The 25,289-nt window shown below is 48.4% G+C and overlaps 1 protein-coding gene across 2 annotated transcripts; it reads right to left on the reverse strand.

The window, feature by feature from the left end:
• Window positions 1–4,190: 4,190 nt before the first annotated feature.
• On the reverse strand, window positions 4,191–23,472 carry IDS (iduronate 2-sulfatase). Of its 2 annotated transcripts, XM_055563903.1 has the most exons (9): window positions 23,238–23,472; window positions 22,703–22,839; window positions 21,968–22,145; window positions 19,407–19,495; window positions 17,573–17,773; window positions 15,992–16,162; window positions 13,722–13,848; window positions 11,442–11,615; window positions 4,191–8,800 (listed from the first exon to the last, which is right to left on the reverse strand). In XM_055563903.1, exons 1-9 carry the CDS (start codon window positions 23,329–23,331, stop codon window positions 8,328–8,330), a joined length of 1,644 nt encoding a protein of 547 aa, XP_055419878.1. In that variant the 5' UTR covers window positions 23,332–23,472; the 3' UTR covers window positions 4,191–8,327. The 2 variants fall into 2 exon arrangements, with proteins under 2 accessions (XP_055419878.1, XP_055419879.1); XM_055563904.1 differs by lacking the exons at window positions 21,968–22,145; window positions 22,703–22,839.
• Window positions 23,473–25,289: the final 1,817 nt, after the last annotated feature.

A 25,289-nucleotide genomic window follows, 5' to 3' on the forward strand; every position in this document is an offset into this window, starting at 1 on the left:
GGCTGGGCAGAGCAGCAGTCTTGGTGTTAACCTTTGTAGAAATAGCCACGTGGATTAGCAGTCATGAGAGAGAAAGGACACACCAAGTTTTCAGGCTTTGTCCTCCAGGAAACAGCATCAGGTGCTCACATGGAAATGCGTCAGAATTGCATGTCAGAAAGTTGAGGCTGGGGAAGCCCTTAGAGATCATACAGTGCGAAAAGCAGGTTGTAAAATATGGAGAAAAATAGGATGCAGAACAAGGTCCAATCGTTGCATATATTGTGCACAGGAAGGGCTACATCGAGTTCACTGTGGTGTTAGATTATCTTTCCTTTGTATATTTTCTGTGATAAATATGTAAATACTTTTGCAATAAGGGAGGAATTCAATCTTATTTTTTAAAATAAATTACCTAGTATATATATAACTCTTTTGTTATCAAAGAGGAAGCTGAGATGGGAAAATCTCTGGACAGGAAGAAAGGAGTAATCCAATTAATTACTACCATAGAAACCTTTTTTTGTTGTTGTTTGAAAATGTTCATCTGTATTTGAAAACTCCTTGCCCTCTTGAAAGATTTTTTTCAAAGCTATATGCAAAGGGCCAATCCCCTTATATAGCCAGCACACTATTTAATAATTGAATGTGTCTTCCCCAAATCATAAAAGTTCCAGAGACAGAAGGGGTGTTTGGAGTCAGCTGCGCTCCAGCAAATGATTACCTGCCAGGGTCTCTGGATCTTGGCACTCCTGCCACATGGGCCAGCTGACTTTTGTCCTGTGCATGCTTCCTATCCTCCCTGGCCTCTCACCACTCAGTTAGCATCCCTCCCCCAACTTGTGACAACAAGTGACTCCAGACATTGCCAAATGTCCCCAAGGGAAGAATAACCCGCATTGAGAACCACTGGCCTAAGTGTTGCTTGCATACCTCAGGTGACAGAGACCTCACCACACCTATAAGCAAGCTTTTCCAACCCAGAGTTGCTGTTGGAGAGTTCAGCATTTCACTGAGCGACCATCTGTCTCCCTCCAGCTTCTTTCCTTGGGGCCGGTAGCAACTGTGTCCAATCTCCCTTTCCTATGATGCTTCTGCAGAGATCAACATAGTGCCCTGCTCTGCTCCCCATTGCCTCCCTCCACCTGCTGCCAAATCTTTTCTCTCCCAAGTTGAGCATTCCTCCTTCAGCTGTCCCTAACAGGACACACTGGATCTTCTGTGGGTCCATGACTGCTCCAGGTCCTCAGTTACATATGATGTTTCAGGTGCTGGGTGGCCGTGGAGTGATCACCTCCCTCCTCTTGGATGCTCATTCATGTAGTCCGCAGCTGTAACACCAGGACAGCATTCTGAGCTGCTGGCCAAAACGCTGAAGCTTTGTATGACACCATTCTCTTTGCTCACTCTCCACACACACACCCTCCCCCTGCCTCGTTAGGACTATGTTTATCCTTCTCAAATTTCACCACTTCACAAGAAGTCTGTAACCCTGCTTGTCTCAGGGGACAGCAGGGTGGCCAGGGACAGGATGGAAGAGGAACTGAATTGCACACAGTGAAGACTGCATATACATCTGTGCTTTTAAAACTTTTTGCTGCATGCATGTATTCCCTGGTCACAGTAAACAAGCCAGCAAATAGATCCATGGGACATACTTCACCTGCTTAGGGTCACCCAGTCCATCCAATCTGTCCTGACCCATTTGGAAAGGGATGATGGATCTTCCAGAGTCCTCACTTTCATCCTCAAAGACCTTCCAATTCTTCACTTAAAGCCATCCACGAGGCCAGGTGGAAAAAGACAAGGCTAGGCTCACCAAGGTACTTTAAAATCAAGGTACTGAATGGTGACTTTTGCAGCTGGGACCCCAGGATTCCACCCATTTCATTCAAGAAAACAAGTTGGCCCTCCTCTAAGTCATTACTATTGCGTATCTGGTTTCCCTAAACAGAGACCCACCAACTGGCCACCTCCCTTGCTTCCTCCTTCTTTCTGGGAAGTCTCTAACTGCAGGGCAAGCTGGCAGAAGTATCACCACCCAGAAAGATGCTTCTAGAACACTCTGGTGCAACTCACCCCTCTCACCATGAACCCAGCTCCTGCAGCCATCCCACGGCACACCTGGACTGTGGTGCTGAGAGCTGCTGAAGGCCTCATTCATTTAAGGGCAGCAGCAAGCCATCTTGAAGCAGAAGTAAGAATTGCACACAGTGATAATGGCAAATTTATATGATTTATTCATACAATAACTCGTGGTGCACTTAACACACATAGAAGGCCACATTTTCAATAGCGTGGAAGAGATTAATTGATAAAACCTGTTAAGTAAATAATGAGTTTTGAATATAAATCATTCGCAAAAGGTTCTTTCCAAAACACTCGAAACGACGATAAATTAGGACAAGGGTTTGGTAAATGTCAGCCTAGGGCCTGCTACAAACCCTCTCCCCTGCATAAATCCCAGTGCCTGTTGCAGGCAGGAAAAAGCAAAAGCCCTTATTAACTCTTGGCCTTTGTTCGCATCCTAACTCTTGCTCTCTGGCCAGTGCCAAGTGCACTAGACCTCGTGTCTTTGTTTCCCAGGGATCTGCTCCTCCTGCCCAGGCTGTGCCATGTGATCCTGTGTGGGTACCTCATCCAGAGCCAAGCCAAACCACAACTGTCTTCTCCAGCCTGTACTTGTCTCCATCGGAGGCCCTGAATCATGGCCCCGAATCCAGAGCCAAGTATGGCTACCATCTGGTGACTAGGGCCATTGGCTCCCAGCCATCTTGGGCAGGAAACTCTGTTTCAAAGAAAAGCCCTTGAGGGTGGGCTCTTGAGAACATCCGAGACTCGACAGGGAGGAAGCCTCTGCCCCAGCAAGTGAGTACATGGAAGAGATACCCAAGGAGCTTCGGTAGCACATGGAGGGCAAGTCCCCAACAGAAGTGAAGGCTCTGAGCATCACAACAGTATGGTGACCCGAGCGCCCCTATCAGTGACAGCCTTCTCAGCTTCAAGGTCTCTTTCACAGAAGAGAGACTGCCCAGGGTGGGAGGGGTGAGGTTGACAGCAGGTTCAACCACAAGGGGCTGTACCTAAGGCCCAAAGAGACAATGGGCAGAGGCCGACATGGGCAGCTGGCTTCCGGCTCAATGTGAGCCCAAGCCAGAATCTGAGACTCAGAGGAGGAGCTATAACTGGTTGGACTTGGGTACTGGGGAAGAAGCTGAGCCTCATTTGGGAATGTGTACACTCTCGTTCTCACAGTGAGATGGGACAGCTTGGACACCTGGCAGGTGTCGCTGAAGTTGGCCTGAAGGAGGAGGGCCAGCCCCTTGCTAGGGTCTGGAGAAATCCTGCCTTCCACAGCCGGCTGAGTCTTATCTCTCAGCATACCCCGCCATTTTTAACTGCTTAGAGGTGAGCATGGGCTGGGTATTTGTACACATACATTCACAGCAGCATTATTTGCAGCAGTCAAAAGGTAGAAACAACCCAAGTGCCCTCAGGGATGAATGGATAAACACAATGCAGTCTATCCATGCCATGGAACAGTATTCAGCCTTAAAAAGGAAGGACATTAATGTACCTGCTACGATGTGGGTGAACCTTAAAGATATTCTAAGTGAAAGAAGGCAGGCACAAAATGCAACTAAATGCATGATCTCACTGATATGAGGTTCACAAAGTAATCAAATTCAGAGACAAAAAGTAGAATGGTGGCTACCAGGGGCTGGGGGAGGGAAAGAATGGGGAGTAACTGTTGGATGGGGACAGTTTCACTTTTGCAAGAGAAGAGTTCTGAGGATGGATGCTGGTGACAGCGGCGTAACACTGACTGTCCTTAATCCACGGTGTGTGCACTTAACAATGTGTGAGATGGTAAATCGGACATTATACACATTTTTATACAGTTTTTTAAAGCATACAGAAGTTGAGAATTTCTGTCAAAAAAAAAGATTAATGTAGGAAGGGTGGTGCAGTCATGACAACTGTTAACTAAGAACTGCCGGCAATGTGAAAAAGCAGGCTAACATTACCTTAGACCAAAACACCTGAACACAGGATTTAATGTGGTAGGTGTCCAGGTGTCTGGAGGTGGCTACTGGTCATCCTCACCATTTCCCATGTCTTCCCAATTTTACAAAATGAGCAATATATACTGTTCTGATCATGGGGTGGAGAGACAGGGTAAATTAAGTACAAAAACCAACCACAAGAAAAGGAGAGGAATATGAATATTTATTAAATCTCTAGATTGGGATGGGTCTCATGTTTAATAGGAAAAGACAGGGAAGAAATCACATAGGAAAAGAGCAATTTGTTTGATTACTTAAGAAAGCAAAACCCGAAATTTAAAGGCAAACTCACATGAGATATACAAATGCCCAACAAATGTACACAGAGAACAATGATCAAGGCCATTAATAAGCAAAGAATTCAAAGCTCAAATAGGATTCTACTTTCAGCTATTATTGGGAGGGTGGGTTTTTTTGTTTGTTTTTATGGTCTGTATTATCTATAGGCTTGTTTGCTTTATTTTCAGTTTTACTATCCTAAGGGAGCAGGAGAGGACTAAAATGGAGATGCTTTCGGCAACTTGGCACTAAGCGTCCATCCTAAGGGATTAATGTAAAACACACAAAAACATTTTATTCATAAAGTTGCTTATCACAACATTATTTACAATACTGAAAATCTGGAAATTGACTAAATTGCCAATAACTGAAAGAAAATTTAGAAAATTAAGATAAAACTACACCACACAATATACTACCACCAATATAAAGTATCTGTAATAACCACATAGGAAAATAGGAATATAAAACTGCATGATAAAGCACATGGTATGATTACAACAGTGTAAAAAATTTACACCCCAAAAAGGCAAGATATTTAGTGACTATCTTGGTGTAAAATAATGATGTGTTTTCTTACCTTTTATTACATTTCTGTTCTCCATTTTTTTCTAAAATTAACACATTAATTTTACAATCAGAAAAAAAAAAAACCTTTTATTAAAGTAAGGTGCCCACAAGATTCTTCAGTGACGTTCATCTCATCCAAGAACGCAGTTGAGAGAGTTCAGAGCCCTCACTCTCTTGGAAGTAGAGGCATAGAAGGGGGCTGAGGCAGATGATTATGTATGGATGGATGGTGAAGGGGGGAGGGAAGAACCTAGGGGCGGGCTGGGAGGGAGGGATTGGCAAAGGAGAGTCAGGCACCAGCTCACAGACTGGCCAGCCAAGGAAAGGGGCATTGTGGAGTCAGGGAAGACTCTGACTGCTCAGCGGAGGTCTGTGTAGACCCAGAAGTAGGCACTAACGGTGTTCTCAAAGGGCAGGATCAAAGAGGGATTTCAGGAAGACACATGGATTTTGAGGGGAGCAGGGAAGGAAAGAGGGGGGGAGGTAAACTACTTGGGAAGGAGGAGGGAAGGGCTGTGGTGATAGCAATGGTGGTAGAGAGGAAGAGGTCAGTTGGCAGAGGGAACTCCCTGCTCTGCATTTACACCAAACACACGTGGCTCCTCGCTGGACAAGTTTTTGCGGGCAAACAGGAGACAATCAGCCCACGGGAAGAACCTGTCAACAGCTAGGCGGATCAAGTCAACCAGTTCAGAGTTAACCTAGGGCAGCTCTGTTCAGTTCACTTTCTGCCACACAGAAAGCCCGTAGCATCTGTCTGATACAGTGCCCCAATGGCCTACCCACACTGGCTCTTGAGCACTTGAAATAGGGCAAGTGCAACAGAGATTCTGCTTTTAAAATGTTGGTTGTAATTTCATTCACTGAAATTTAAAGTCACTGGGGCCTAGTGGCTACTGGTCAGCACACACGTGGCATAGTTCTCAAAGGGCACTCTTTGGAGGAGAAGGGTCAGAAGTGCAGGCTCTCAGACCTCCGCCCAGACACCCTGAAGCAGAAGCTGCCCCCTCATGTATCTGAGCCTCTGAATTAGGGCCACTCAAGATTTCTGAGATCACTGGTCTGGGTTTCAAGTAAACTGCATGAAAGACCCCCTGGCTCAAGTGAAATAGGGATTTCTACAAAGAATGACTAGAGAACCATTCATAAAATGTGTCCAGTTTAGCAGGATTGGAGAAAAGTTACGTGATGCAACAAAGATGTGGTTTCCCTAAGCCTGGTCAAGATAAGGAATGTGGTCAGCTTTGATATGTGAAAACCAGAGAGCAGCTGCTTGTCTTGATGAATGCTGGAGATGTGCACAAATGGCTCCACCCTGGCATCAGTGTCAAAAACACAAAAAGCAACCGTCACCTGTGAGCTGATTTAGAAGAGCATGCCCCTGCATGTGAAACGCAGCCGAGTTTCTAAAAGGAGACATATGTAAAAGGAGGCCAAGGAAAGCTAAGACCTAAGGAGAAAAGAAGCATTCTGAGTGTGCGCCCTCACTGAGAAAAGAGAAGACAGAAGCTCTTCCTGCAGAGTCAGATCTAAATGCAAAACGCCCCCAAGCAGACCCAGCAGGGGCTTTTGTCACAAAGGTGAGAGACAGCCAGAATGCCAGTCACTCTGCTCTTTTCAGCACAGTTCAGCTTACAACTTCAGCAAGAGGACAATTTGGAGATTTTCTGATACTAAAATGTGCTTCAAGAAATAAAGAGAAAAAACAATGAAGTGTACAGATGATAGTCAACTGGGAATTCGAAATAAAAGCTTCAAAATAAAAGCTTCGTAACTGTAAAGTAGGAGATAAAGCTAAATACCCTGAATAGACATCACGAGAAACTGGACTGGATTGTAAAATTCTGCATCGAAGTGATGTGAGCAATAGAGAGGATGGAGAAGGGAAAAGAAAAGGCTGACGGACACCATCCACAAAAGTGGAGGCTTCCAGAAGAGAAATGGGATCAGCAGAGAGGAACAGGGCCCTTCACTCTTCAAGTACAAACTGTTGGCAGAACATGAAGTCACTGATTCAATTAGAAGACTGTTTTGTCACCATATACGCCTCTACTGTAGGCTTAGTAAAAACAAAAATCTGTATTTGAAATTTTACTGATTTGAAGTAATCTTATAATATCTTGCCTTTTTGGTTACAATGTAATACAGTGCAGTAAACTAATTTGCTGTATTTTGGTTCACAAACATTTACCTTTTAAACACCAAAGCAGCACATGTAAAGAATTATAAGAAGTTACTTTGATACAGGAGTACATTAATGTTTATTAACAGAGTGCTTCACTCTTCTGATGACTACTGATGACTGATCAACATGTAGTGAACATGACCTGTGAATATTCCATTATTTTTAAGATGACATAGGCTAAGCTTATTACTACTACCTGCTTTTCCTGGTAACTTTAGTGAATACAGAACTACCATCTGGGGAATTAGAAATCACCTAATATGATATTAATGAATAGCTTTCACAGTTCTCAAAAGAATTTAGAATTTACTAAAATTAATGCTATTTGTAATAGCAACTAACAGTGATTATTTCCTTCCTGCCTCCTGGATAAATACATGTCTGCAACCAACAATCTCCAGAGAAGAAGAAAACGAATGGTTTTGAATGTCTCAATTCAGGGATACAGTTATGCCTTCAACTATTTTCCACTGTGAATAAAGATGCCTTTTAAAGATGGCTGTGGTGTTCAAGGGTCATATTACTTGCTAGCAAATTATTGTCTGTGCCAGAAAGTCTCTGAAAACTTTTAACTAAATTTCTCATACATGGCATGCCTCTAGTTTACTTAGCATTATTTATTATTTGATATAGAAATTCCACAGTAATCACCTCATGCATATTTTATTTTTGGATTTGAAGATTTGCAATCTTGGAAAAGTTAGAGCTAGACTTTCAGGTATTGGTATCTAGCATTATTAAGTTTACATTAAAAAAAACCTAGGGTACATGTTGATATAATATTTTGAGTATATCAGGCTAAATTAGATATATTATTAAATTATAAACAAAAGAACCAGGAATTTATAGTGTCAAACCTAATTTGACATGTGGTTACATTTTGAAATGTACTACATTTCACAAATAACTGAAGTATTATATTTCTTGAGTACAGTGCTATGTTCAGTCACTATGCTCTTGATAGCTGAAGCTATGACAATTTCAACTTGCTCACTCTGTGCTTATTCATTCAATTAATAAGCTATGACTGTTACCAAAAAAAATAAATAAATAAAATGAAAAGGTTCAGCCCGATTATAATGACAAAATCAAAAGTTGCGGCTGTTAGATATTCTTAGGCCAAATTACTGATGCAGGTTTTAACTCCCTGCCCCTGGGGTTGATTCCAATAGTATGGGTAATCATGAAAAACCAGCTCTAATTCCTTCTCTCACTGGCATTATATATGATCTCTGTGGTTGGCAAACTCAAGGCATGAATGACTGGGGAAGGGTTCCACCCTGGGAATCATTATACACATTGTGATCCTGCAAAGGGTCAGAAGCTACAAAATACAGTTCCCCTGCATGGATGTCTGAAAAATTAGCCAGAAACTCCTGGGGATTGAAGCCCACCCACACAGTATACCTGTAGTCTACCGTGCGTATGGAATAGCCCATGACCTTTATATCTTCTAAGCTCGGCTTGTCAGAATTCCACTGAGGAGAGTCTGCAGGCCGAGGATACTGGCTATAGGCCACCAACTCCCGGGGATTACTGTGGACATGGGGCTCCTCTTCCTCACCATGGTCCTCAAAGAGCTTCAGGAGGTTCCGGCCTTCTCGGCACAGCTCCATGTGAAACGAGGGGATGGGGCAGCGTGGAGGGACACGGAGCCCCGCAAGTCCAGCAAGTGTGGGGAAGAGAGAGAGCAGCTCCACCAGGTCCCCAGTTTGCTGGCCTGAAAGAAGAAGCCACCCCGTGGAGCAGGTTACAGCCCCACACGCTGACTTGTGTTCTTTTACAGCATTTATTTTTAGCCCAAGAGCTTTAGGAACAGGTTCTCACCCAACAGCAGGGCAGAATGAAGGTGCCCTCAGCTTGCTGGCACTTTTAGCAAAGATTTAAATGTAGGACCCACCAGTGTGTGGGTGATTCAGGCAAGGCTCAGACTGCTGGGCAAAGTCTGTTGAGGACAGTCTGTTCCCAGCCTCACAGCATTGCCCGGCCGATCCCTCCTTTCTGGGTATCTGCATCTCATCCATCTCCTTCTTATTGTTGTAAAATACAAACAACTTGAAATTTACCACTGTGACCAGTTTTTTGTGCCCAGGTCAGGGGCACTCAGGATGTTCCCACTGTTGTACAGCCGTACAGCCATGCCCGCCACCCAGCACAGAACTATCTTTACCTTGCACAGCTGAAACTGTCCCTGTGAAATGACACCTCCAGCTCCTGGCACCACCCTTCTACTATCTGTCTCTGTGTGTCTACTGCTCTAGGCACCTCACAGACATGGAATCACATAGTGTTTGTCCTTTTGTGCCTGGCTTCTTTCACTTAGCATCATGTCTTCCAAGTCTACCCGGGCCGTAGCACACATCAGTTTCCTTCCCTTTTAACGTTGGATGATAGCCCACTGTATGGATGTGCCATGTTTTGCTTATCCATTCATCTGTCAATGGACACTTGGGTTGCTCCCACCTTTGGGCTACTAATAATGCTATGAACATTTTTATGCATAGTTTTCTTGGAGTACCTGGTTTCAGTTCTGTGGGATACATACCTAAGAGTGGAACTGCCAAGTCACACGACTGTTCTATGTTTTTTGAGGACCCACCAAACTTTTACACAGGGACTGGGTCATTTCACATTGCCACTGGCAAGGCTTGAGGGCTCTTGTTTCTCCACACCCTTGGCAGTGTGGCCATTTTCTGTCTGCTTTGATAAAGGCCATTCTAACAGGTATGAAATGATATCTCACTGTTGTTGATTTATCTTTAGAGGCTAAATCTTGCACTTTACTGTGACTCCTGGTAAAATTTACTGTGACTCTGGGCCATAACTCTAGCCTTTCTGGATCTTTAAGAGTTTGCTTTATATGGCTCAATTTTATTTCCAACATATTTGGTTTGTAAGTAAAATAAAAATAAAGGTAAAGAAGATTTTTTAAAAGATACCTTTACAATGGCAAGGCCTGTCTAACACAACCACCTTAATCAGACAGTCCAGCTTGACTTCACTAATAATGGCACAGGCCACCATGAAGTGTCCCCAATGGTATACAGGTGGAACTCACAACCTCACAGTGTGCTGCATGTGTCCAAAGGGTTTACCCTGAATCTAGTTCTCAGGAAGCAGTCAGACAAACCCAGACTGCGGAACACTGTACAAGATAGCTGCCCTGGACACTTGAAAAACATGAGTTCAGGGAGATACATGGAGCCCAGGTGACAGCTGGCCATTTTAATAACTTTTCACTCAGAGTTGAGACAGGCATGTAGGAGGCCCCAGAGCAGGGTTCTGAAACCACCTGCTTGGGATTTAACAGGCTCACTGAAGCTGTTAACATCAGGCTCACTGAGGAAAAACTCTAGGGATCAAGGGCACAAGCCAGGAGGTTTTACCAAGAGAAGGTGGCAGTGTGGTGCATGATGGTGGCGGTAAGTGGGAGAAATGGTGTAGACAGATTCTGAATGAACAGTGGCAGGAGGGCTGAAAGACTGCTCATCACATACAGACCATAAGAGAAAAGACGGGCCACTATCAGCATGGTTTTCTGGCCCGGGCAACCACTGCCATTTCCTGAGAAGGGGAAGAGTATCAAAGGCTTAAAGTCAAAGGTCAAATATTCAGCTTTGGGCATGTTAGACTGGCTGTTGGAAATCCAAGTCCAATGATCAAAGAAGATATACAGGCTTGAGAGAAGATTTGGAAAGAAATGGGATGACAGTGCAGCAACATCAATCTGTAAGCTCAACACCTCCCCTCTGAAGTTTCAAAAAGGATTCTCAATGTGTCAGAAGATTTCTCCCAGTAAATAAAGGGCTATGGTCACGTCTTCAAACTGTTTAACATTTTTATCAATGACATGAAAGAAGACAGTGCACGCAGCACACAGAAATCAAAGGTTCAGAAAAAAAACTGGGCAGTAGAGAGCAAACTTGGAAAGATCCAGAAAGGCCAGAACAATGGGTAGAACCAAGAAAAATTTAAACAAGAGCCACTGATGGGACAGACCTGGCACCACAGCAGATGGAGGAGCTGAGGTGGCTAACGTCCCCTTGTAGAGGACTGAGACCCAGCCAGAAGGACGCAGGTAATGAACTTCTGCTCACCTGTAAGGGGGAAGCCCCTGCCCCCTGCCCTGAGCTCAGAGCACACTCCTGTCACCTCCATGATGGCTCTCCCCATCTTGGGGTGGCCCCTGCTCTACCCCTCCCCCTTCCAAGCCCCCCAATGAACAGGGGCCACCCTCATCAACTCTGGCACTGCCCCTCCCCTGCCCTAAGTAGAAAGGCCTGTGCTGGGTGGTGAGGGGGTTTCTGTACCAACTAAAGGCATCCCTGCTGTCAGGTGGCATCACTTCTGCATTTCCATACCTGGCTCTGGCACTTCTGAGACGGAATCAAAAGGGTCGAGGTAAGGGAAAAACTTCTCGCCTTCCACCGGAAGCGGGGCTGTCCTTCCGGGAACATAGAACATCAGAGGCACTCGCGTAGTGACGTCAAAATTACTGTATTTCGCCCATTCTCCATGTTCACCCAGAGCCCATCCTGGTCATAAAAATCAGAGCATGACAGAAATGAATCAGCACCTCACAGCTTGCTCACTTCAGTTAGACACCATTTCATTCCCTGTTGTAAAAGCCAGGGGAAGCAAAAACTCAGCATCTAGAAGAAATTCTGCTAGAATTACCACACAGAAAGGTAGGAGGTGGAGTCATTGTGACTCAAATCACACAAGCTCAGGCCTGCACTTGTGAGTGTGTACCACAAAAACAAGATCTGTGAGACTGGAGCACAGTTTCTCACATTTAAAAAGACATGCGTATCTTTTTCAATTTTTACGAAACACCACAGACCAAAGAAAATAACTTCTGGTTCCACATGCTTAACCTTGATTTAAAAACAACTCCTAAGCCTCCTTTAAAATACCTCTTGTAAAAGACAGCTTGAATACCCCAAGTTGGCAATTTCCAATCACTTTGAGTGCTATTTTTGATATAAAAAATATAAAAGAGAGAGACTGTACATTAAGTCGGAGAAGGCAATAGCAAGCCACTCCAGTCCTCTTGCCTGGAAAATCCCATGGATGGAGGAGCCTGGTAGGCTGCAGTCCATGGGGTCGCTACGAGTCAGATGCGACTAAGCGACTTCACTTTCACTTTTCACTTTCACACAATGGAGAAGGAAATGGCAACCCACTCCAGTGTTCTTGCCTGGAGAATTCCAGGGATGGCAGAGCTGGGTGGGCTGCCATCTATGGGGTCGCACAGAGTCGGACACGACTGAAGTGACTTAGCAGTAGCAGCAGTACATTAAGTATTTCATATTAAAAAATAAACAAAATCACATCAAGCTGCCATGTACAGGTTCAAGAAGGCTTCTGTGGTTCACATGTAGACAGTCCCAGGAGGGCCCTTTGGGAAGGGCCATTTGTCATCAAGTGCAACTGCCTCAGAGCAGAAGCTAGCTTCCAGCTGGCCTGGCCTTCACAGGGCTGCAGGGGCCACGGTAGCACTGGAGGAGGAAACTGGGCACTGAGAAGGGGGTTCTGAAGCTGATGGCAGATCATTAGGGAAACAGTGAAAACTTATGACACCTCCATACTTAACAAAATAATATGGGTCTTTATAAGGTGTAAGGTAGGCTTGTGAGAAATGACATAGAGAACTGTCTATGACATTAAGTGGAAAAAACAAACCAGGGAACAAAACAGGACACAAGCACAACTGATCTTGCCATGTTTTATGGCTATACATTATGCACATACGCACTCATGACATAGAGTCCCACGTATATGCATGACTGAAGGATGGATGGCTATCCGTCAGCACCAGTTAGCTCTGGGCAAGTAGGATAAAGGGCAGTGTGCTCTGTGTGCTTCTTTCTCATCACAGTGAACACATGCTATGATCTAGAATTGTCCCACTTCATATCTGACAATATTAGAGAATTATTTTCCTGTTTCTAAGTAGGACAATAGTAATATAGTCAAACTTCAAAAGAGCCAAATTTATTAGAGATACTGTTTAGAAAACTGAATTACCTGAGCCTGGCTTCAAAACAATTTGGGGATGGGCATGTGGGTGAGGATGAGACCAACAGACTGCTGTGAGTGGATAACTGAAGCACAGGAACATGGGTAAAGGGGCTCACTGGCCCCCAAACACACCCCAGAAAAGAATTCTTTTAAAAATATATTTTCATTATTGGAACAAGTGGGAAACTGCCTTAGAGACCCAGAGTAGTGAACCCCAGGGTCCCAGCAGACAGGACAGCGGGGCTCAGGCCTGAAGGCCATGCTGGGCTCTGCCAGCATTGTTCTGCACCCTCCTCAGACAAACTAAGAGTCATTCCAACCCTCTCAGTGAGAAATGGGGGCTCCTGCTGAGTTCACCAAGAAAGAAAGGTTAGTATGAGGTCCATCCCGCCCACCCACCTCCACCAGCCAAGATACTTCGACTCAAAAGAGGCCTGGCCTCCATGGAGAGAAGTCCTGGGTCTAACAAGGTGGACACAAAAGCACCCAAGACTGCAGACTCAGGGCACTCCTGATTCACGGAAGAGAATATACACCTATTTCACTCAAGTTAGGGAAGTTTTCACAGACAAGTTCAGATGCTTTGAGTGACTCGCCAGGGCATTCAAAACACTTACCATGATCCGAAGTAAGTGCCACAATCGTGCTGCTGGCCAGCTGAAGGTCGTCCAGAGCACTCAAGAGGCGGCCGACCTGTGTATCCAAATAGGATACACAGGCAAAGTAGCTCTGGCGGATTTTCCGCTGCAGATAAAAATAGTAATGCAAGTGACTACGATTTAATGTGTATGGCATACTCAGATACAGTGCTTGTTTGAGCGCCCCTCTGAGTCCCAGCCCTTTGGTGCCCTTGGTGACATTTTCAACAAGAACAGAACCCTCATTCCCTCCCCATACCCTCGCCTCCATGTGTGTGTGTGCTAAGTTGCTCAGTCGTGTCTGACTCTTTGTGACCCCATGGAATAGAACCCTCCAGGCTCCTGTGTCCATGGATTCTCCAGGCAAGAACACTGGAGTGGGTTGCCATTTCCCTTCTCCAGGGGATCTTCCCGACCTAGGAATTGAAACTGCATCTCTTATGACTCCTGTATCGGCAGGCAGGTTCTTCACCACTAGTGCCTTCCACAGCCACAGCCAAATTCCCACTTTTGGGGCAAATCACCAAATCAGTTTTCACTTTTGGGCACAGATCACAGTGGATGGATATGCCTCTTACTATTCTTTTCTGTCTCCTTCACATATCCTTATGAGTCCCAGGAGATGACCATGTACACAGAAACTGACCCCTCAGCCTCCCAAACTCTGAAGTGAAGTGAAATGAGGTCGCTCAGTCGTGTCTGACTCTTTGTGACCCCATGGACTATAGCCCACAAGGCTCCTCAGTCCATGGGATTTTCCAGGCATGAATACTGGAGTGGGTTGCCATGTCCTTCTCCAGGGGATCTTCCCAACCCAGGAATCGAACCCAGGTCTCCCGCATTGTAGACAGACGCTTTACCATCCCAAACTCTGAGAGTCACGCCAAAGATGCCATAAAGCTGTATTCATATCCTGGGCTGCTCTAACAAAGTATGACCTACTTGGTAGCTTAAAACAACAGAAACGAATTGTCTCCCAGTTGTGAAGGCCAGAAGTCTAAACTGAACGTGTAGGAAGGGTCAGGCTCTCTCTGAAGGCTCCAGGAGAAGGATGTTCTAGTGTAGGGTGGTGGCTGCAATCTCTAGGGCTCCAGCCTCTGCCCCAGCCACCCGTGGAGTCCTTCTGCTGTCTCTCTCCTCTTCTCATGAGAACCTGTCACAGTGGATGTGGGCCCAGCTTATGGCAGCATGAGCTCACCCATGTCACATCTTCCAAACAAGGTCACACTCTGAAGACCTGGGGGTCAGGACTGTCATGGATCTTCCTGAGGGATACAACTCAACCCTAAGGGCGGCCATGAGCAGGCCTCTCCTCTGGGCCGTTTGTCACCTGACAGGAGATCATAGCCACGTTCTCTCCAACAAGCTGCCTACAGTGCACCCTCCCCAGACTCTCAGCCCAAGTGGTTCCTGGAGCAGAAAGTGTCTGCTGGCCTGACTCCGCCCCTGCCTTTTTCACGGGAAGGAAGGAGAGCGTGTTTTCAGTGTCTTCCTGGGCCGCCTGCATCAGAATTCCCATAAGGACTTGTGGGCTGCATGGTGTTCTGGCCCCACTTTGACTCAGAGAGCTGGAAGCTGGGAGTGGAGTCCGAGAACCTGCATTTCCCACAAAGCACATCTGGCGATTCCAACAGGAAGACAGTGTGAAAACACTGTTGTCTGCCTTCCCATGTAGAGGGCCCGTTGGAATGTCCATGTGTAACAGAAGGGCAGGGCCACATATGGAATATTCCAGAAAGAGTGTCCTCAACATCCACTTTGCACTTCAGGGAAGGGGGGCTTGGTAAGTCAGCACAAGGATTCCAACTCTGGAATTGCTCTACCCCCACATCATGACAAATGGACCCCAGACACAGCAGCTGGACAGCGCTGACTATGTAAGTGCCCTGCTCCCTCTGCACCAAGGCCCCACTCACTAAGCCACCTCCTGACACCAACAGGTACACGTGTCAGCTTTCCCACAGAGGGGACTCACCAGGACCAGCAAATCCAGAGTTTCAGCTGGCACAGGAGTCGCCAACCACCCTCCACCTGACAGACTGTCACCTGGATTCAACATCATCTCCTATCAGTGAGGGTCACTTAGGCTTCATCTCCACCCTGGGGCCCCAGCCAGTGAGTTCCCAAGTCTCCCGACAATCCCCTTCTTTGGAATGGGGATGCTGAACGGGAGATCTGTCGATCCACCCAGCACATCCACCCCCAGCCCCTGTGCTCCACAGGATGCTTCACACATAGAAACTTGGTACCTGAAAGTCAGCAGGAATCGGGCCATAGGGCACACTGAGATTTAAGGCTTGGACGTCCTCCCGCTGCCTGAGGTCCATCCAGGGGTTGTAAGCCACCAGAGGAAGGCCAGCGGGGACCTGGGGGTCAGGAGCCAGGCTGACGTTCTCCAAGGGATACAGCTTCTGAAATTCCTTGGGGGAAAAGCACACAAAGCCACCAGGATGTCACTCTTCTGGCAAAGGCACATGCTGGACGTCTTCTCTCAATCTGTGATGCACTGACACAGGTGTCTCCCCCTCTGAAAGTCACCGTCACAAGACGCCAGTGCTAATGAAATCACTCGACTGGTTTCCTGCAAACCAATCAGCGACAGCTCTCTTCCTTCATAGGGACCGATGCCCTCCTATTTCTGTCACCACCTCCCCTCCAACTAGAAAACATGTGGAGAGGTGTTGCCAGCTCCCCGAACCACTCTCGTGTTCAGACAGTCAATGGGAGAGCTCACAGGTTACGATTATAACAGTGAAAGCACATGAGACACAGCAAAGGGGACAGTCTGGGGGACACCAGGAACAGCCCTAGTTCAGTCACACAGGATGTGAGTCATCCCCCCAGCAATGAGTTGTTTGACATTTATGCCACACTGCCAGCTGGGAAGCGGAGGCTCATGAAAGCCTCAGGGACCAGGGCCTTGACGAGGCTGGTCACCCAGGTACCCTCTGCCTGCACAGATCAAAATCCCAGACTTGAGGCAGGAAAACAGGGCTTTCTGTGGACAGTCCAGGCCCAGGGAGCAACTCGGCAGTTCTGGGAGAGGGGAGAACACTCACTCCCAGGAGCCAGGTTCCCCAAAGCTGGGCCAAGGTCCAACCTCATGAGCAGACCCAGGGGTAGGCTAACTCCTTCTACACGGGACACAGAAGTGAGTCCCTCTCTGGCAAGGGGACTGACAGGTCCTGCGAGGAAGGCCCAATGCCCTGGGCCAGTCAAAGGCAGACAACCACAGCATCAGAGAGCAGCCTCTGGTCTCCACTCTCCACTCCCATCGCAAACGACGGGCATGCTTTGTGAAACCAAAAGGATGGGCTGCTTAAGCCCGGGGAAAACATGATAGGGAAAACTGAAAAATATTCTGCAAAAGAAGTGACTACATACTCTAAATAATATGAATGTAAGCACAGGATTTTAGGCTCAAACAAGCCACACAGGGCCCTGTGTTTCAAAGCTCGGGAGAAAGGCAGTTAAGTTGACCAGGGTTGCACAGCCCCTGGAGGGGTGTCTCAGGGACCATCGCTTACCACGGGCTAGGGTGGCTGGCTCTGCCGCCCTTCTCCATGATGATTTCACCATCCACCACTACATGACTCACTGTATCCAAGGAAAAAACCCTCCAGTGGAGGAAGTAGAAAACCCAGCGTTTCCAACTAGATTACTATCCTAAGTCTACTTCTTAGCCTTGACCTCTGAAACCCAGCATCCCACCACTGAGTACACCAGTGCCATCAGGTAGCCCTGGTGACTGGGGACAGCCAGATGTGGCCACTTTTATGATGACCCAGCTACTGCAGCTGTGCTGGATCAGCCCTCAGCCAGCTCTTCACCTTGGGGTATCTGAAGGGGATGTGTGGCTTATGGTACCCCACAGCCAGGAAGAAAGGACTGGCCGATGTTTTCATCTTTCCCAACAACTGTATAGCTTGCTCAGTGCTCTGCTTATCAGGCAGGGTGCCCTCAGGTACATCCACCACATCCACGGGGCACAGCAGGTTGGCATGGAGTTCTCCATCTGGTCCCCTACAGGTCTTTCAAAACAAAACATATAAAATCAGCTTTTTAAATGCAAGAAACAGAAGCCATGAGAGTTTCACACAACCAATTCAGCTTTTTTACCTCCAGAACATTAAGTATTAGTCATCCAGACTAGACAGGCACACAGGAAGCAGTACCGAAACACAGAAGTGTTTCTTGTTTTCCAGGCAGAGGCCAGAAGTCCACCAGCACTTAGCTTCCTGTTCTGTATCTTCTGTCTCTACATTATAATTAATTAAAGGAAACCCAAGTAAACGAACGATTAAAAAAATAGCTGTCTCCAACTCAACAAAAAAAATAGACAAAGGACTTGAATACATATTTCCCCAAAGTAATTACATGTAGAGATACTTAATGTCATTAGGGAAATGAAAAAAAAAATGTTTTCAATTTCAAAGCCAGACTAAAGCTTCTAAGTGACAGGGCTGCACTTAACTGGATAAAGTGATAGTCGGTAGAATTTCGAGGTCCTCATGTACATCATGCACAGGATGGAACTGAACCTACTGCTTCATTTCCTAAAGCGGCCACGTTGGCCACAAGGCCAATTTCAGTTTGGACCATGGTTTCTACCTCATAAACACGCAGAGGCAGTGGCAGCTGCTGCCACATCTCGCTGGGGAGCATCCTTTCACAGGCCTGCCTTACCTACGCCGCCCTGCCAGGAAGCCACCTGCCTCTCAGCACCCACTCAGCCGCCATGCTCACATGGTCTGCAGCACCCCTGGGGATGTGGTGCAGTCAGACCCATCACTGTGAGAATGATATGAAGGATGGCTTCAGGGACCTGGCATTTGTGAGGCCACTAAAAGGAGGGAGATGATCTCAGGGAACAGAAGGCTTGAGATGCAGTCTTCCAACCTCATTCTGTTAACACTCAAGCCACCGGCCAAAGGTCAGAGCCCTCTGGCTTTCACTGTATTCTGAAATAAAAGTTGTCACAAATTTAGAAAATTCTTCTGCACCCTACCAATCTCCCCCAATCCACACCCTTCTCCCACATGGTGGCTCTAAAAACCTCTGAGAAACATGTCATTTCTCAGTGCTCTAGCTGGTGTTCTGAATTTCTTAAATGTGAGCTTTAGTTGCATTTATACATTGGGGGGGGTGGTTCCTCTGAACCATCATTAAGTTTCTTTATAGAGTCCTTTTTTTCATAATGCTCTAAAATTTTAAAGCCCCTATCAAAGGTATCAGCACCAGAACACATCCATTAGGCACGAGACAGAGAAGACAGACAGTTGGAAAGCCTTTCTCCCCATCTGGGCTGAGACACTCAGAGCACAGGTCTGTCTTCTCCCTTCCACGTCTCAGCATCTCCTCTAATCCTCTGCACAGAGCTTTATCCAGGAACACAAAAGAGCCATTAAATAAGTCTTAAACATTAGAGCAGAAGCTTCTAGGGTGACATATCCCAGCCAGCTTCTAAAAACTCAGCCACCTCTCCACTGGACCTAATGCCAAAGATCCTAACACTTGTCTCTGTCAAGTCATGATCACAAACCAAAGCCACAAAGCTCACCATAGAACCAGCTAGAAAGAACATAGAATACATGCAATAGTTGACTTTGTTAAACAGAGAACAAGAGGTTCCTCTTCAGAACAGTACCCCTTTCAGAGCCTCACCTTGGTGTTTTCATACTTTTCAGAGGAGGGATGATAAGGTGGAACAGACCAGCTATATGGAGAATCATCACTATGATTGGAAGAAATGCCTTGGGGGGAAAAGGAAAAGTCATTAAATACAGCATAGCAAGTCCCTCAATGCCCTCCCCACCCAAGATATATACTCTGCACACAACTGGGGAAGGGCCAACCCCCTCTTCTGGCCTCAGTCTCCTCATGTATAAGATTAGGAGCTAGGCCAGATGACAAGAAGTCCCCACAAGAGCTGTCCCTCTGGGCTTATTCCTGAGCTCTGGACCTGGCCCGGAAGAGCCCTCGCTGGCACCTCTCCCCACCCGACGAGGAAGGCAACAGAGGCACGGGCACAACCAGGGATGGCTAGGCCAGGGGAGGTTCCACAAAGGGGGCGCCTTGTTGGATGCCAACCAGACAGGAAGCAAGGGGAATGGGACTTGAACCCCTGCCTTAGGACGTCAGGTCCAGTGCTCATTCATGACACAGAAACCCACCCAAGCTCAGCAGTCCACAGTCTATTTGGGAAAACAAAATAACAACGTGCAACACCCAGGAAGGACTGCAGGCGTCTGGGGAGGAGAAGCACTGTGGAAGCAGAGAGCCCTGGGCACAGACGGGACATGGGTCTGGGCAGGGGGCACAGTGAGGGCCCTGGACAGAGGGAGGGAGGGAAAGCCTGTGCAGCTCAGCGGGGAGGAGTTGAGAGGGCAACACGGGCACACAAGGGGACTGCCATGACGAGCTGGGCAAGGTGGGCCTGAGGCAAAGGCAGAGGGCTTCTCAACACCACAGGCACCGAGACGTGGCTCAGATCTGCTCCAAACCCCAGCGCTGCCCTCCATGCCCATGCAACCTTGGGCGAGTGACCTGACCTACCCAGCCTCAGTTTTCTCCCTGGGGAAATGACACCCATGAGAAAAGCCCGCCCGCCCCCAGCCTGCCAGAGGATCAGGGCGGTGGCCACGCACTCAGTCGAGGAGGCCAAGTCAGCCTTGGGCAGGCCTCTCCCTGACAGAACAGGTTCTTGAGAACAAAGACCCTCTTGAAAAATGTGTCTCCACAAGGGCTGCAGTGCTGCATTCATCGTCCCCACTAAGACAATTCCATGAGCTCATTCTTGGGAGGAAGGAGGCCCCCATCCTGAAGCACCATCTCCCCTCCACTGTGTCTCCTTTCCTGGGCTCTCCCTCCAGTGGTGCTCAGGCGAGGGTGTCAAGATGGGAGCAGATCTAGTGCTGCGAGCCTTTCGGCCACATAACATGATTCCTGGCAGATTCGCCTTCAAAACTGGGCCCAACTTTGCAGCCCCTCCTGATAAGTGCTCCGTGGGACAGAGCTTGGGCTCCCAATGCACCCCCATGCTCCCCTGGGAAGGGAATCAAGGCAGCTGCCACTCCAGCTTCCCAGAGGAGGAATGGGAGGATCAAAGATGATGAATGATTTGCCCGAGGTCAACTGCACAGCTAAGCAGTGGCAGGATTGAAGGCAGGAGAACGGGACAACAGAGGATGAGATGGTTGGATGGAAGCACCAATTCAATGGATATGAGCTTGAGCAGGCTCCGGGAGTTGGTGATGGACAGGGGAGCCTCGTGTGCTGCAGTCCATGGGGTCACAAAGATTTGGACCCGACTGGGTGAGGGAACAACAACAAAGCAGTGGCAGAGCTGGGACTGGAAGCCAGGGGCCCGCACCCCAGTGCTACTGCCCATCAGCAGTTCACTCTGCCTCCAGAGATGCTCATCCCATGGAAGGTGAAAGTGAGAGAATCTGAAAACAAGGGGGACTAAACTATTGTACATGTCTCTGTTAGACCACCGTGCTGCCATTAAAAATGATGGTGTGAAGAGTCACTACGTGGGGAAATGTTTGTGCTTAAAACACTCACAGTATATAACTGTATATACAGGCAAATCTCAAATCAGAAAAATAATGCACTCATCAAAATACAGATCTTCTCCATGTGCTGCAAGTACAAGTAATTTATATTCTTTATACTTTCCTTCTTTTCCACCCAACTTTTTGCAAAATAACCATGAATTACTTCAAGGTAAAAGAAAATAAAGTATGTGCTTCAGCATTCTCATTTTGGCATTAAAAAGAGCTAGTTCACCAGGTAGTGTTGAAGGTCAGAGACCCTGGTACCAGCTCACTCTCCTCTTTCTGACCTAACTCACAGACAGTGGGCAGACAACCCCCACAAAACTGCAGCCTCTTCACTGGGCAAGCCAACAGAGCTGCCCTTATCTTACTTTACTGCCAGGGAGCCTGGAGTACAGGGGGTCAGGTGCAGAGCTGGACTCACAGCTTCCTTCCCCCCATCACCAGTATCTGAAATGAAGGAAAAGCCCTTCTACCATTTCTCACTTTGGGTGAGAACACAAAGTCAGGGTGAGAAGTGCTACTTTGGACAAATATGTCAGTGACTAACAAGGTGTCCACCGAGCCCAAAAAGGCCTCTGCAGAGAGAGCTCCAACCCCAGGAGGGGTCTCCAGTCCCCAGGCATGAAAAAAGAGAGAGCCCAGACTCTGCAGGGCAAGCAGTACCAGGGTGAAAGACTTTTCCAACCGACATGGTCACGTAGCCGTTCTCCTTGAAGTACTGGGGGATGGTGGAGAAGTTTCCAGCGTGCACCCTCCAGTAGGAGTTGAAGTCATACAGGCGGGTAGTGTCTGGTCTCCTCCCAGTGAGGAAGGACACGCGGCTCGGGGCGCACACGGCTTGCTGGTAGGGAGCAGAAGCAGAAGGACACGTCCTCAGAGGAAAACAACGTCTGGCAGCTAAAAGGTAACCAGGCAACCTCCCGGGTCCTCAGCTAACAGCTTGGTGGCTGAGTCATGCAGATCTCAAAGCCAACCAGCTGGATTTGGGCCTCATGCCAGAAAGAAGTCTTTCCCAAGAGGAGCGGAAGGCCTCAGCCCCTCCATCCAGCAGATGACTGTGTCCTGCCTGATGGTGTCTCTTGGGGGCCTGGAGAGGGCAGGGTCTTGGGGGCACAGGGGGGAGGACCACCATGGCAGCACCCCCTCCTTCTCAGCACCAGGGAATCCCCAATGCGGGGGAGAAAGCTGAGCAGGACTGGCCTGAGCACGACAGGGCCAGGGCACACCCTCCACCCCAGGAGAAGTACCCCTTGAAAGCAACCAGCTGTCTTGCCAGTGGACAACCAGGTTTCTCAACCACCATTTTCCAGACCATGCTCCCCTTTAATAAAGAGACACCATCCCACAACCCTCAGTGCACAGTGGGAGGGGGGCACACCCAGAGGTGCCCAGACATACCTGGGCAAAGGCATTCTGGAAGAGAAGGCTGCGGGAGGCCAGCTGGTCAATGTTTGGGGACCTTATGAGCTTGTTCCCATAACAGCCCAGGGAGGGGCGTAGGTCATCCACGATGATGAGAAGGACATTCAGAGGATCTGCACGGGGGAGGGGCTGCAGTGAGACCACCTGGACTGACACCTAACCCCCACCAGTGGCAGATGCTAGGGTGCCAAGAGGCCTAAGGCTGGCACCGGAGCCTTGACAGCCCAGTCAGCCAAGCCAGGGAGAGTGGAAGCGGACGCACAGTGGAAGCCCCAGTCCTGGGTGGCAAGGTTAGGCTCTGGCCATGGCCTCAAGCCTGGATGAGGGAGGGAGGGAAGGATGGAGAGAAAGAACAGGGAGGGAGGGCAGGAGGGAGGGGAGAAGCGATGGTCCGTATGAGGGAGGGGAGGAAGCATGGACGGAATGGTAGGAGAGAAGGAGCGAGGGAGTTAAGGAGGGACGTAGCCAGGGAAGGAGAGACGGAGCCGCGCAATGGGGACGAAGGACGCACCTGTGGCGTTGCCTGGCGCCGCGGGTCCGCGGGAGGCACAGAGAGCACCCAGGACCAGGCCAAGCCATAGCAGGGGACGGCTGGGTGGTGGCATTTCTGCCCCAGAGCAGCCGCTCCAGGGCGACGGCGACAGGTTTCGGCAGGGCCGGGCCGCCCCCGCCGCCTGCCCCTCATCGGAAACCCGGGAGAGAAGGGAGGCGGTTGTAGCCGCCGCACAAGCCGGGCCCGGGGCGAGCACGAGGTACGCCTGCGCGAGATCCGGGCCACAGTGGGCGGAGCCCTGACTCTAGCGCAGCGCCCGCCCCGCCCAGCGGCCCCGCCCACCTGGCCGACCTCCTCGCGGGGAGCGGTGGCCCCGCCCACCTGGCCAAGCGTCTCGCGGTGGCTCACCGCCCCTGTAAGACAGGAGCACAGGGGCTTTCCAGGTGTCCTCAAAGATTTCCGTTGCAACCACTGTCCTCAACCAGCAGTTTCCCGCCTCTTTGCCTTTGCTCCTGCAATGCTTTTCACCTAGAAGCCCTTCCCTTCCCTCTTCTGTCTATAAAAGTCATATTTCTCCCTGCAGATAAGCCCTAATGCCGTTCTCCTTCCATGGTGTCCTTTGAGAGCCCACCTTGCTCCATCTAAAAGGACTCCTCTCCTATGCATTTGTTCAACACTTATGAAGTACACCAGATATGTATCCTGAGCACTGTTGGCAGCTTGTGAGTTCTAAGTCCCTACCCTGGTTGAGCTTGAGGACAATAAATGACCAAATAATTTGGGAGGGGGCATGGGGAATTTCGTGTTATTTTCTATGGGGTGACCAGGCAAAGCCTCAATAGTAAAGTCTCATTTGAACAAAAACTTGAAGGAAGTGAGGGACCATTCATTGTGGAGAGCATGCTGACAGTGTGAGCCAATGGCACAGTGGTTGGTGTGGCCGGAGGGGAAACAGGAGACGGGGACCAGGTAGGAGGTGGGAGAAGTGACAGTCACAACTCTTTGACGGCAAAAATCATTCAGTGTCTGTCTGGGGCTTAGGGTTGAGAAGGATGTCACAATCCTCTCTCTGTCTCTGACTCACCTCTCCCAGTATAAGAACCTAGCAGAATGCCAGGCGGATTGGAGATCTTTTCTTGCATACAATAATCCATACATGTTAGTATTGTTACTGAGGGTTCCCTATGCCCAGAACACGTGCTAATTTTCTCCTCACATGAACACTGTGAGCTAGATGCTACTATCATTCCCATTTCACAGATCCAGAAATTGCAATTCAGAGGGGCTAAATCACTCACCCTATCACACAGCCAGGAAGTGGAGGCACAGGGTGAACTTCCATGATAAGGAACCTAATCTGTTGGTAGCCACAATGCAGTCATTGCAGGAGGCCTGCTACCATTGCCATAGCACCTGCTTTGCTGTTTCCTCAGGTCCCCGCAGGGTGGCTGTTCACACTGCAGCCTGGCTGGCATTCCCCTGCCTGCCCTGCCCAGGAAGGGCCAGCTTCCACCTGCACTCACCAGACTAGACCATGCTGAATCCTTTGGGATGGGCCAGCCCAGCCAAGTGCCCAAGCTGCCAGGCTTGAGGTGGCATTTCAGCTGCCCCTCTGCATGCTGACATTACACTTGCATTCAGTTCAGTTCAGTAGTACAGTTGTGTCCAACTCTTTGCAACGCCATGGACTGCAGCATGCCAGGCTTCCCTGACCATCACCAACTCCTGGAGCTTACTCAAACTCATGTCCATAGAGTTGGTGATGCCATCCAACCATCTCATCCTCTGTTGTCCCCTTCTTCTCCTGCCTTCAATCTTTCCCAGCATCAGGGTCTTTTCCAATGAGTCAGTTCTTGGCATCAGGTGGTCAAAATATTGGAGTTTCAGCTTCAGCATCAGTCCTTCCAATGAATACAGGGCTGATTTCCTTTAGGATTGACTGGTTTGATCTCCTTGTAGCCCTTGCACTGGTGGCTGCCTTTTCCTTCCCCAAAGTCTGGCCTCTAATGTTTCAGGAAGCTCTGAGCCGACCCAAGGACCCCAGTGTCTATTTAGAAAATTGCCACCTGA

The sequence above is a fragment of the Bubalus kerabau genome, chromosome X (genome assembly GCF_029407905.1).
Source record: "Bubalus kerabau isolate K-KA32 ecotype Philippines breed swamp buffalo chromosome X, PCC_UOA_SB_1v2, whole genome shotgun sequence".
In the NCBI taxonomy this organism is placed as follows: domain Eukaryota; kingdom Metazoa; phylum Chordata; class Mammalia; order Artiodactyla; family Bovidae; genus Bubalus; species Bubalus kerabau.

Coding starts and splice junctions, on each gene's coding strand:
- IDS (XM_055563903.1), bottom strand. CDS start 23,331: ATGCCACCACCCAGCCGTCCCCTGCTATGGCTTGGCCTGGTCCTGGGT. Junction 16,163..17,572: donor TCCCCTTCAGATACCCCAAG/GTGAAGAGCTGG, acceptor TTTTCCCCCAAG/GAATTTCAGAAGCTGTATCC. Junction 11,616..13,721: donor GGCACTTACTTCGGATCATG/GTAAGTGTTTTG, acceptor TTTTATGACCAG/GATGGGCTCTGGGTGAACAT.